The sequence below is a fragment of the Electrona antarctica genome (genome assembly GCF_951216825.1).
Source record: "Electrona antarctica genome assembly, chromosome: 23".
NCBI classification, from domain to species: Eukaryota; Metazoa; Chordata; class Actinopteri; order Myctophiformes; family Myctophidae; genus Electrona; species Electrona antarctica.
The window spans coordinates 31,331,987-31,345,477 of NC_136804.1; the positions used below are offsets into that span (position 1 = coordinate 31,331,987).

Here is a 13,491-nt window from a genome sequence, read left to right on the forward strand (position 1 = left end):
ATTTTGTTTTTTATATGAACGTCGTATAAAAGCATATAAGTATGCAGACGTGTCTGACGTTTCTAACAAGCCAAACGGTTGGAAAATCAGTTGAGAATTGAGCAAGTTATGGTTATTTAAAAAGTACATGCCCATAGACACAATGTTCAGGTTGGATATACGTATGCATATATACTTTAGAAATAGCACTCTAAAGTATATGCATAGTTTCATATATATATATAGATATTCCACTGTTACGTTCTTAGCTTACGCATGTTTCATGATAACTACTTTTTATGTATGTGATGTATTGCCATGCTTTTTGTTCTTGCTTAATGTAAATCGCTCTGGATTAAGAGCGTCTGCTAAATGCCTAAATTGTAACAATCCCAGGAAAGTGTTTCTTTACTTTTGGTGTTAGCATTATGTTATGCTTTAGCTATTGAAAAATAGCAGATCTACAAGCTCATAGCACGCCACCGAGTGGCGCGCTACGAGCTTGTAGGTCTGCTATTTTAAAAAAATCGAAGAACGACTGACATAGAAACATAGCTTTTTCAGAAAACTGTCAGGATGTAGAAGACATTTTTAGAATCTGATCTCAGGTCAAAATGGGTTAACATAATTAAAATTAGATCTGGTTGCAAAAGGGCTGAAGTGGCCCTTCAAGTAGGCCTACAGTACTTGGGTAGAGGTACTGTGCTACTTTCTATCACTCACTGTAATTATTGGGTAGAGGTACTGTGCTACTTTCTATCACTCACTGTAATAATTGTTCCATATAATAAACGGTAAGCCATGCAGTCAGTGCCATGTTCCTCGCACTGCTGGAAAGTAACTAAGGCTCATTTTCTTAATTACCGTACGTAATCACAATTTTGAGGTATTTGTACTTTACTTGAGTATTTACTTATATTTCTACTCCACTACATTTCGGATCAAGATATCGTACTTTACTCCCCTGCATTTATTTGAAAACTTGAATTACTAGTTACTTTGTAGATTTTGATTATTATTACAAAACTTACATTAACCACTTCAGCCCTATACACATTTCAGCCATTTTCAAAATATATTTAAACATTTGAAATCTTGAAACGGGACATTCTGCATAATGAGTACTTTAGTTTCTACTTTTGATACTTTAACCCATTTAGGCCTGACGTCGAAATTTAAAAAAATGTCTTCAAAATCCTGAGTTTTCTGAAAAACCTTATGTTACCCCAAAAATGTAATGTGCCTCCGCCCCTCCCCCCCCCCCCCCCCCCCCCCATCTGAAAATATGTTGTTCCAGGGACCTCCCCAGAAGCAAAGATTTGAGTTAAAAACGTTCACTGTGAAAGAATATATATTCAAAGATTTGTGCCACATTTTCACGATTTTTCAAAAATAGCAGACCTACAAGCTCGTAGCGCGGCACTCGGTGCCGCGCTATGAGCTTGTAGATCTGCTATTTTTCAAAAGCTAAAGTATAACATAATGCTTTAAAACACCAAAAGGGGTTCCCGCCCAGAATGGGTTAAGTACATTTTCATACCAATACTTTTGTACTTTTACTCGGGTACATTTTTAATTCCTGGACTTTCACTTGTAACGGAGTAGTCCTACATTGCAGTATATATTGATACTTTTACTTAAGTAAAACATTTGAGTACGTTCCCCACCACTGCTCTTCCAAATCACCTGACGCTGCTCGTAGTACGGCGAAGATCGCACAATGATTGATAACGACATAACGATTGATATAATTAGCCCATCTGGCGTGCGGCGTAGCGACATCATTCCTCCACACAGAGGGAATGTGCCAGCTCAGCTCAGCTCAGATCAGCTCAGCTCAGGGAGAAACGATGGATAATTCCACCACAGCCCTCTCTCTGGAGAGAGAGAGGATTGTTCTGTTGTATCATACCGTGTACCTTATCTACCCCGGTGATGTATTGAATAAAAGTTCAATTTAAAAGATGTTAGCTCCTGCTTTTATCGTCCAGAAAATCATTGTAGTGAGTAAAGGCTCGTATCGAATTGAGGCTGCAAAGCATTTAAAAAAAACGATGGAATTATCAGGTTTTCGTAGTAAATGTAAAATGGTGCATTTATATAGCGCCTTTATCCAAGGCGCTTTACATAGATTGTGCATTACATTCACTCATTCACACACACATTCATACACCGATTGCGGCGGAAGCCATGCAAGGTACCAACCAGCACATCGGGAGCAATTTGGGGTTCAGTGTCTTGCCCAAGGACACTTCGACATGTAGCCAGGAGGAGCCGGGATTCGAACCGCCGACCCATGGATCATTGGACGACCTGCTCTACCTCTTGAGCCACAGTCGCCCACAAAAATGTGACCTATGGTCGCAAAACTCGCAATAACTACTGTTTCAGGTTATCCATTCTCCTCTATGCCCTCTATGCTCTATAGTGTGATCCTAGTTTTCAACCTGTAACTGTCATTAGGCCTGTCACAATTATTACACAATTGCTTAATCACAATTATTGTAATAAATAATCGTCAAAATCGTTTCCATATATTTTAAAAGATTGTGGAAATAGGAGATCTACAAGATGCGATACGTTGTGTTCTTGTAGAACGACTATTTCCACTTTTAATGTTCTTTATTTTAAGTATGAATTGATTAAATATTTCATTTAATTTCTTTATATATTTAGGTTATTCGTCATATCTGCCCTGTGCAACTTCAAAGCCTAAAAGCCAAAACAGAAATATAATTTGTATTCATTATGTTAATATGTTCCAGCGACAGCGTGTTCAACGACAATGCAATTATATTATTCATCGCAATTAGTTGTGTGACAATTAACGGTCATGTAAAAAACGGTGAAGGCCCTAACTCTCATTTCCCTATTCTTCTTCTTCTTCTTTCCTAGGATGTCCAGGAGAGTTCAGTTATAGCGCCCCCGTGTGGTGTGGAGGAATGAGGCCATCATGGAGCTGAAAGTGTGGGTGGACGGCGTTCAACGCATCGTCTGTGGAGTCACCGAGTTCACCACATGCCAGGAAGTGGTCATCGCTCTGGCCCAGGCCATCGGTGAGTTGAGTCACATGCCAGGAAGTGGTCATCACTCTGGCCCAGGCCATCGGCCGAGTGGAATAGTATGAGTGGCGACACTAGCGTTGACTCCCATTGTAACAATGGAATGCAGAAGTGCTCATTCTATCTCAATGGGATAGTTCCAATGTTTGGAACTGTAGCCCATAGGCACCCACTTTGCGGCGAGATCAAAGCGTGTCGCCACTCTCTTACTATTCCACTCGGGCCATCGGTAAGTTGAGTCACATGACAGGAAGTGGTCATCACTTGGAGGTGCTGCAAGAAGTCTAAGAACTGTTGAACGTTAACGCCGGCAAGGCGTAGTGCTTAAGACGTCATTTGGTTCTTATATTGACATGCCAAGGGTGAAACAACGATGTTCTTGTTGGTTTGGAGCACGAGGCAGGCTTACGGGGGATGATCAAACTGTACACTTTAAAAGCTGGTACTCTCGTAGATCCTCCAAAAATAACGAGATAACACAGAGGAGCAAGAGAGACTGAGTCACCCATGAATTATTGAACATGTGGTCTTGTATCAATCACTCAGAGCACGAGATGTGTACTGTCTCGGCTGGTTGGGGGTCCGATTCCCACGGGAGGAATGACTGTGTGCGCTATGCACACGAGTGACATTTCCTGACTAAAATATTTACAGTGTGCTTTTGTAATGGTCAATCACAACTACCTTTTTGGATACAATTTCGCGAAAAGCTGCACTTGGACGCGTGCTCTACCTCTGCTGGGAGAGCTCCAGACGGGAGCTCTTAACGGGGGTAATCAAAGACCCACTTATACCGTTGAAAATGTGTGTGTAAAAATACACCCAAAAACTTGATAAAAAATGACATTTATAGTGGTGCAGAAAGATACATTCAGCCATTTTTTTAATACTTATTTTGAACTTAAGGCATTACTGAGTGTAGAGAATAGGGAAGAGAGTGGAATGAGGTGACATAATTATGACACAGCAGGTCATGAGGTCAAATTGTAAACCCATGATGTCATTATTAGGTCAGTGTGTACCAAGTGGTTGAGCCAGCGGTATGCCAACCGAAAATCAATCCCACATTCCCAACGTCAACATGCACTATAATGTCGGACGTTGATTTAACAGGCTGAGAAGGACTCCTTAGACTTTAGATGAGTAACTAGCGTCCTGATTTTGGGCATGTCATAAATCGCCTTCTTTCTCCGCCATGTGGCCGTGCCGGTATCATGTGTTGTAACTTGGAAATAGACGATCTACAAGCTCACAACATGTCCCAATGTGGTACGTTGTGAGTAGATCAGGCTTAATTCATTCGATGGCAGGCTAAATAATCATTTAATTCATCCAGTGAATAGGTTAACTTAGCACTGTAACTAAAGTTTTCAAGCATGTAGTGGAGTAAAAGTGCAATATTTGGATCCGAGATATAGTGGAGTAGAAGTAAAAGTATTGGAAATAAGTACAAATACCTCAAAATTGTACAGTACTCAAGTAAATTGACATCACTGCTGATTAGCAGTAGCAGCTTTGGCACCAACATTCTGTCTAATAGGTCATGTGATATTTAGATATTTCTTTAACTTTTTATCGCGTGATAGTAGTGAGAACATTGTGACCTTCTCTCTGTGTCTCTGCGAGGCCTTCATGATTAGATATCTGCATCACTGTGACAACATTATTATTTTTGTTTTTCCAATTATTTTCGTAATGCATCTTTAAAGGGGAATACCACTCATTTTCAACATTTAACATAATATTTAACATAATAATTATTATTATTTAACATAATAATTGAACCGTGAATTGGGGGTGGGAAATGTGAGAATCGGGTTGTGCCACGCAAACGTTTTGTCGTCATCCGTCTGCGCTCCAAAATGGTTTGGCGTCCTGCCTTCCATCATTTCTCTGGAGCATAACAAGAATATCGGCTTGTTTCGTTAAACACGTGAAGCTAAATTCACTCAATTTGCAGTCGGCGGCATTGTCAGACAGACTGACTGCGTCTGGGCGGCCGTGTGTGAGATGATAGATTGCAGTCAAATGAGAAGTGACTCGTCGGCACGAGGCGAGATTTGGAGCATCATAAATGGGCTTGTGTGTAAAAAATGAGATGGGTCTTACTTTAACAGCAGAAAATGAGATGAGTCTTACTTTAACAGCAGACATGGCGGCTGTGACTGGTTCTGCGAGAAATCGCGGTGAAAATTAGTGAAGCGAATTGACACTTGACAGTGTCACTCATGGGAGATGATCCTTTTTCTCTTTGTTTTAAAAAAATTGGGACCAGATTCTATGTCTTCTAAATCCTGACAGTTTTCTGAAAAACCCATGTTTCTATGTCAGTGGTTCTCAAACATTTTCATGTCAAGGACCCCCAGAATGTATCTAGCCACGGACAGTAAGACACCAATCTCAAAATATGTTGTTCCAGGTACCCCCCAGAAGCAAAGATTTTAGTTAAAATATTCAAAGACTCGCAGACATTTTCACGATCCACAAGCTCGTATAACTTGTATATCTGCTTTTTTTCAACAGCTAAAGTTTAAAATAATGGTTAACTTTAAAAGTGGTTTATTGTTTGTTTATTACGGATCCCCATTAGTCCTCACTAAAGTGAAGACTACTCTTCCTGGGGTCCAAAGAGCCACTTCACCCCTTTTGCAACCAGATCTTATTTTAATGATGTTTGGGAGACAAGAAACACTTTCCTGGGGGTTTTTATGCAGGTAATTTGTGTTTTTAGATATTTCAGTATTTCAAGGTGTCCATGGGCTCCATGATGTCATGGACACTGGGCTCACTTCCTTCCTGGACTACAATTCCCATAATACTTTGGTGCACTGCTAGTCCTTGTGGATAGGGGGAGGGGCTGTCTTACTGAGACAACATGTAGTCCAGGAAGTAAGTGAGCCCGGCAGCCGGCGAAAACTAGAGTTCTCAACTGGCCCGAAAATTAAGGCCCGGCCCTTCCTGGGCCCTCATCAAACCCTGTACACTCAAGAGAATGTCCCCGCTACCACCCTTAGATCTCCATATTTGGAGCTGACCTATTCTGACATTCCATATGTTGATCTGACCTCATCAAACCCTGTACACTCAATACCTCCTTATATGGCCAGTACAGAATTCATTCCATGTTGATCTGACCCCCCCATGCCAAAGCGCCAGCGCTCGCCCAGCAGTCTGCCGCCAACAAGGCGGATAAGGCGTCTTACAGGTATATAGGCTGAGATTAACTGACTACATTTGCAGAGAATTACGACACAAAATATGTAATTTAATTGCACTTTATGGATCTGATTTGGTTGCCTTCTCTGTTTTAGTATATTGGCAGGAGTAGGCTTAAGTTTATATGCAGTGAACAACAATGCACAGTAGCTCATTATTCCTGCCTGTTAAATAGAACTACATTTACAAGAACATGATTGCTTTTCCTTTGTTTTTGTTTGTTTTAAATATGGCTGGCTAATCTGCCAGTCATAACAAATCCACTATGCAAAAAAGTTGCATTAACCCATTTTGACCTGAGATCAGATTCTAAAAATGTCTTCTACATCCTGACAGTTTTCTGAAAAAGCTATGTTTCTATGTCAGTGGTTCTTCGATTTTTCAAAAATAGCAGACCTACAAGCTCGTAGCGCGCCACTCGGTGGCGCGCTATGAGCTTGTAGATCTTCTATTTTCAATAGCTAAAGTATAACATAATGCTAACACCAAAAGGGGTTCCCACCCAAAATGGGTTAAAATAAACAAATGACAAACCAGTAATATTATGATTAAATGTCACTTGCTTTCACGCTGAACAATGGAAGATAATTATGTCAGTGAATTAAATGTGTAACTCATTGCACTGACTTTTTCTAAACTCTGATTTACTTTACGTGGGTTCAAGCTGAGAGTTGGTGAATTCATGTTCTGTTTATTGAAGAGAGACAGGGAGACATCAGTTACTGAACAAACTCCGATTTACTGATTACTATCAGAATATAGTGACTTAACCTTTTAACAAACTTTTGTTTTAACCTAAAAATATCACTTAAAGGAGCATTCAGTGATTTGGAGAAAAAAAAACCCGGTCCGCCCCGGTAACAAGATGTGCACATGCACGCTCTACAGTGGGGGAAGTACAACAGACCAACAGCACGTGCACCAAGGCCCGCCCCACTCGATCATGATTGGATGAAGGCCCCTCTCATCCTGATTGGATGAAGGCTTTGCCACCCAAAGCCCAAACCGAAACTAGGGTTTTACCCCAGGGGCTCACTGGGGACAGGGAGGAACTCCTTATATGGTCAGCACCCTTTATAGTAGGGAGGATTATCCAAAAAATAAGAAAAAATAAGTGATATTTGAATTAAGTGAAATCACTGAATATACCTTGGCTTTAATCCACCTTTTTAAGGCTTTTGTAGGTCAGGAGGAGCACCTTGAAGTGGGCTCTGGCCTGTATGGGCAGCCAGTGTAGTGCTATGAGTGTTGGTGTGATGATGTGGTCGAATTGTCCTTTTCCAGGTTGCTAGCTGCTGCATTTTGGACTAGTTTTGTTACCGTTGATGGCAAAACCCAGAGAAGAGATCATTATTTACAGTAATCTATTCTCATCATCACGACTCTGTAACTGACATGAATCTCGGTCTAATGTGCGCACGGATCAGTGTTGTTTTTGGCAGTAAATGTAGATTTTAGTTTCAGTCAAAGTCTCTTGAATAGTTTTTTTATTTAGTTTCAGTCATGTTTTAGTCACCTGGAATGTTTTAATGTTAGTCTAGTTTTAGTCAACTAAATATCATACGATTTTAGTCTGTAAATCTACAGTTGATTTAGTCGAACAACAAGCCCACAATCTACAAGCTCACAACGCGTCACGCTGCGACGTGTTGTGAGTTTGTAGAACTGCTATTGACTAATACTGGATCTCTTGTCCACTATAATCGCATCCTAACATTTAGTCTAGTTTTTATTTGTTGACGAAATCGTCAGTATATTTAGTCTTAGTTTTAGTCATCATAGCTTAGTTTTCGTTTAGTTTCCATTTAATTTTCGTCAGTGGAAAAAAGTAGTCGACGAAACATCTTTCGTCTTAGTTTTAGTCGACGAAAACAACACTGGTGAGAGCCAGTCCTGTCCTAAATGGACCCCAGGGGAACGGACGCTGAATCCAGGACAGGCGAGAACAACACTGGCACGGATATACTACTACTAGGACGTCCCGTTGCAACGCCAGAGGGGGTTTTCTGTGACGACGCGCTGAGAGCCATTGTTCCCGTAGTAGGAGGAGGAGGAGGAGTAGTAGGAGTACAGAGATTTCTTTGAGAGTTAACCCATTTAGACCCGAGGACGATTCTACAAATGCCTTCTAAAACATGACAGTTCCCTGAAAAAACTATGTTTCTATCAGTGGTTCTCAAACCATTTCATGTCGAGGACCCCCAGCGTTATGTAATTGGCCGCGGAACCCCGATCTCAAAATATGTTGTTCCAGCCGGGACGCAAAGATTTGAGTCAAAGATGTGCGCTTCTGAAAGAATATATATTCAAAGATTTGCGCCACATTTTCACGGTTTCTCAAAAATAGCAGGCCTACAAGCTCGTAGCGCGGCACTCGGTGCCGCGCTATGAGCTTGTAGATCTGCTATTTTTCAATAGCTATAAAGTATAACATAATGCTTAAAACACCCGCCCGAAATGGGTTAAAAAGCATGTGTATTTTTCCCTCACTACACACTCGCTCACTGCGGCGCTGCAGTAGAACTTATGGCATTCAGCATCCTTTGTGTGCGGTCCAGGCTTTTGTCCCGTCGAGGCTTCTGGCCCTGCTTTGTAGTGAATGGCTCCCATGCAGCCTCCCTCGGCTGTGTGTGATGAATGTGTTCCTTTTATGAGGGGTCTTAAAGGTCTGAGGAAGGGGGGGGTGAGCGGGGTGGGGGGGGGGGGTGTTTAGCTCTTATCTACATGTGTACAGACACACATGTAACACGGAAAACGGCTTCATATGTACATGCACGCACACGCACATTCACACGCACACACACACACGGAGTGCATCCATTTCGCTATAAGAAGGATCGCTAATAGCTTTATACCTCGGGCGCACATGTGGGTCTGGGGCATACCACACACACACACACACACACACACACACACACACACACACACACACACACACACACACACACACACAGAGTGGAGCATTGAACTTTCACTCACCCCTGAGGCTTTGTGTTTTTGTCGTGCCTGTGTAAAGTGTAAAGTTCCTGCATTGAAGACATTGTGTCACTCTTCTTGCCGGTACAGTGTGCAATACAGCTGTAATGTCACCGCATGGAGGACATTGTATCATTCTTCTTGGTACAGTGTGCATGCAGCTGTAATGTCCCTGCATTGAGGACATTGTATCATTCTTCTTGGTACAGTGTGCATAAAGCTGTAATGTCCCCGCATTGAGGACATTGTATCATTCTTCTTGGTACAGTGTGCATACAGCTGTAATGTCCCCGCATTGAGGACATTGTATCATTCTTCTTGGTACAGTGTGCATACAGCTGTAATGTCCCTGCATTGAGGACATTGTATCATTCTTCTTGGTACAGTGTGCACTGTACCAGTGGCGTGCACAGACATTTAGAGGGGCAGGTGCTCAAGTGAAAAAATGGGCACCTTGTGCAGCGCGTGGAACCGACCGGTTGCCTTAATAGTGTGAGATTTTTAGATTTTGGGGCCTAAATAATAAATTAGAAGCTTTTTTTTTATCAAAAATTGATCAATGTCACCATGGTCCACTTTTTTTTTAAGGGCACATTTGTGGGGGCAGGGGGTGCTCTAGCAGGGGGTGCTCTAGCACCCCCTAGTGTCTATCTGTGCACGCCACTGCTTAAGTTGGTGCTGTGCATACAGCTGCAGTCATGGGAGAGATGTAAAATGTAAAACGTCCACTCTAGCAAACAGGAACAAACACAACATCATTAATGGCCTGTCGAGGCAGTTACAGTAAAAATCTAATAAAATGCTAAATTATATTATCTAAATTACCGTATTGTCCCGAATATAAGACGACTCTGATTATAAGCCGACCACCATTTTTCAGGACTCGTTTGTGGAAAAAGAACATTGAATGTCAAATAGTCTAGTCCCCGATTATAATAAGACCTCGTTTTTTTTAGGATATTTCCATTGGGGGAAAAAACGTAGTTTAGCCTGTGCTACGGGCCAGGATCGTTACAGCCAGGATCGTTACAGCCAGGATCGTTACAGCCAAGATCGACTACAAGGTCCTGCTGATCACATACAACTGCATAAACGGCCCTCCCTACCTACAGAAACTAATCAACCCTCCAAAAACATCCTCCACCCGCACCCTCAGATCTGCAAACAAATTCCTGATCCAGGTTCCTGACAGCAATCTGTGCCCCATCGGGGAGCGGGCCTTTTGCTCGGCAGCACCGCGCCTATGGAACAGCCTCCCCATGGACTTGAGAGTGCTGCAGACTATTGAATCTTTTAAAACAGGCCTGAAAACGTTCCTGTTTCGGAAGGATTTTATTTCGTGTTGAACTTGATTTTTTTTGATAACCCTGTTTTTAACCTTCTATGATTGATTGTATGTTTGTATTAACCATGTAGCACTCTGGGATTCCCTGTGAATGAAAAGTGCAATACAAATAAAATTAATTATTGTTATTTATTATTATCGGTGCATTCCTAATCTAATCCCCTCCCCTTTGTTTTTCCTCCTTGATGTTCCTGTCGTCCCATCAGGGCGCACGGGCCGCTACACGCTGATCGAGCAGTGGCGCGGGACGGAGCGCCACCTGGCGCCCCACGAGAACCCCGTGGTGTCGCTCAACAAGTGGGGCGCGTACGCCAGCGACGTGCAGCTGGTGCTGCAGCGCACCGGCCCGTCGCTCAGCGAGCGCCCCGGCTCTGACGGCCCCCTGCAGGGCCGGACCGGCCATGGCGTCCACGGGGGCCCGCCGGAGCGAGGCTTCTACCGCCAGAGCCTCCCGCCCCTCGCCAAGCTCCGCCCCTCGTTGGCAGGCACCGTCGGCGGCGGCGAGCGCTCGTCGCTCAAGCGGCGCGGCGAGCCCAAGCGCAAGTCGCTGACGTTCAGCGGCGGGGCCAAGGGACTGAGGGACATATTCGGGAGGAGCAGGGACAGCGAAGGTATGTATTACTATAGACCAGTGGTTCCCAAACCTTTTCACGTCGAGGACCCCCAAAGTGACACTAATAAGCCCACGGACCCCCCATTTGAAAAGATATGCCAGGGACCCCCCATAAAAGAAGATTTTTACGGCTCTAGCAGTGATTCTCAACCCGTTTAATTTCAAGGACCCCCAGTTTGACATGCATTAGTCTACGGACCCCCATTTAATGGAATTTCTATCTCTGGGACCCCCAATCTATATTGTAAAATCAATGTTATTTTAACTCTGTACACTCTCTGAGAGTGTATGAGAGTGTATGTGGCTTAAAATCCTTAATTATGCGTTGAAATATGCAGGTTTTTATGTGATCTTTTTTTATACGCGATTATGCACCCTTTTTTGAAAATAAATAATTATTATTATTTAATTACCAACGCATAATCTGTACCATTTGGCTTGGGAATTTATGCGATCGCGATCATTGCGATTATTTTTCTGGAGGGTCTAATGTATAGTGAAGGTCGAGGTCAGTGGTTTTCAACCAGTGGTCCTTGAAGGGGGGTTCCAGGTGGTCCCCATGCAGCTAAATTATTTTAACCAAATGGACGCTTATAGACCTTTAACTCTATAGACCTTTAACTCACTAAATGAAACCAAATGGATCCTCACGTCCATTTTTTGGTATACATTTTGAACATTCTGCACAATGAATACTTTTTGTACTTTTAAGTAGACCTACATTTTGATACCGATACTCTTTCACTCAAGTACATTTTGAATTATCTGCTTCTACTCATAACCGAGAGTACATCTACATTGCAGTATTGATACTTTTACTTAAGTAAAGAATGTGAGGGCGGCAGTGGCTCAGGGGTAGAGTGGCCGGATGGCAACCGCAAGGTTCCCGGTTCGATCCCGGTGCTCGCCCAGAGTTAGTGTCGAAGTGTCCTTGAGCAAAACTCTGAACCCCTAATTGCTCCCGATGTGCTGGTTGGTACCTTGCATGGTTTCCTCCACCATTGGTGTGTGAATGTGTGTGTGTGAATGGGTGAATGTGATGCACCGGCATCTATTTAACCCATTCTGGGCGGGGGGTCTTTTAAGCATTATGTTATACTTTAGCTATTGAAAAATATCAGATCTACAAGTGCTACGAGCTTGTAGATCTGCTATTTTTGAAAAGTCGGGAAAATGTGGCGCAAATCTGAATATATATTCTTTCAGAGCCAACGTTTTTAACTCAAATCTTTGCTTCCGGGGGGGTCCCTGGAACAACACATTTTTGGATGGTGGTCGGCGGCCAATTACATATAATTCTGGGAGTCCTTGACATGAAATCGTTTGAGAACCACCGACATAGAAACACAGGTTTTTTCTGAAAACTGTCAGGATTTAGAAGACATTCGTAGAATCGAACTTTAAGTCTAAATGGGTTAACCCATTTTGGGCTGGGAAGCCCTTTTGGTGTTTTAAACATTATGTTATAATTTAGCTATTGAAAAATAGCAGATCTACAAGCTCATAGCGCGCCACCGAGTGGCGCGCTACGAGCTTGTAGGTCTGCTATTTTTTTTAAATCGTGAAAATATTTATTTCAGAAAACTGGAGGATTTAGAAGATTCTTTTTAAATTTTGAGGTCAGGCCTAAATGGGTTAAAGCTGTATGAATGTGTGTGTGTGTGTGTGTGTGTGTGTGTGTGTGTGTGTGTGTGTGTGTGTGTGTGTGTGTGTGTGTGTGTGTGTGTGTGTGTGTGTGTGTGTGTGTGTGTGTGTGTGTGTGTGTGTGTGTGTGTGTGTGTGTGTGTGTGTGTGTGTGTGTGAGTGAATGGGTGAATGTAATGCACACAGATCTACGTAAAGCGCCTTGGATAAAAAGCGCTAATATAACTGCACCACTTAACCATTTCCTATCCCCCAGCAGCCAAGCAGCAGCAGCAGCGAGGCGGTGCGGTCAACCTGAACCTGAGCAGGCTGCTGAGCACCAGCGGCGCTCTGTACAGCAGCGCAGGAGGAACGGGAACCAGCTCGGCCCCGGGCAGCCCGTCCAGGGAGCTGGGCCGTCTGGTGCAGCTGCAGAAAGACAAGCTGCAGGCGCTGGAGAGCCGCCTGACGCTCTGCGAGTCCGAGCTGCGCGACTGGGACGAGGTCACCGTCACGCCCGATGATGAGGTCAGTACTGTGAGTGGACGACATACCGACCAACCAGATCACATGATCGCTCTGTGTAGTAGGGGTGCACGATTATGAAAATATGACCGATATCCAACCCTGCCGATTATTTGACCGATTCCGATATTATACAGAGGAACATAAAGTAT

At 43.1% G+C, this 13,491-nt stretch overlaps 1 protein-coding gene across 2 annotated transcripts in view; it reads left to right on the forward strand.

The window, feature by feature from the left end:
* The window catches only part of rassf8b (Ras association domain family member 8b), a 58,858-nt gene that overhangs the window by 32,196 nt on the left and 13,171 nt on the right, over positions 1 to 13,491 (forward strand). The window contains exons 2-4 of one of the 2 annotated variants that reach the window (XM_079494106.1): positions 2,875 to 3,035; positions 10,785 to 11,189; positions 13,092 to 13,342. In XM_079494106.1, coding sequence (XP_079350232.1) covers positions 2,933 to 3,035; positions 10,785 to 11,189; positions 13,092 to 13,342 — 759 coding nt within the window. In that variant the 5' untranslated portion in view covers positions 2,875 to 2,932. The remainder of the gene's footprint in view (positions 1 to 2,874; positions 3,036 to 10,784; positions 11,190 to 13,091; positions 13,343 to 13,491) is intronic. The other variant, XM_079494107.1, reaches the window with a different exon arrangement.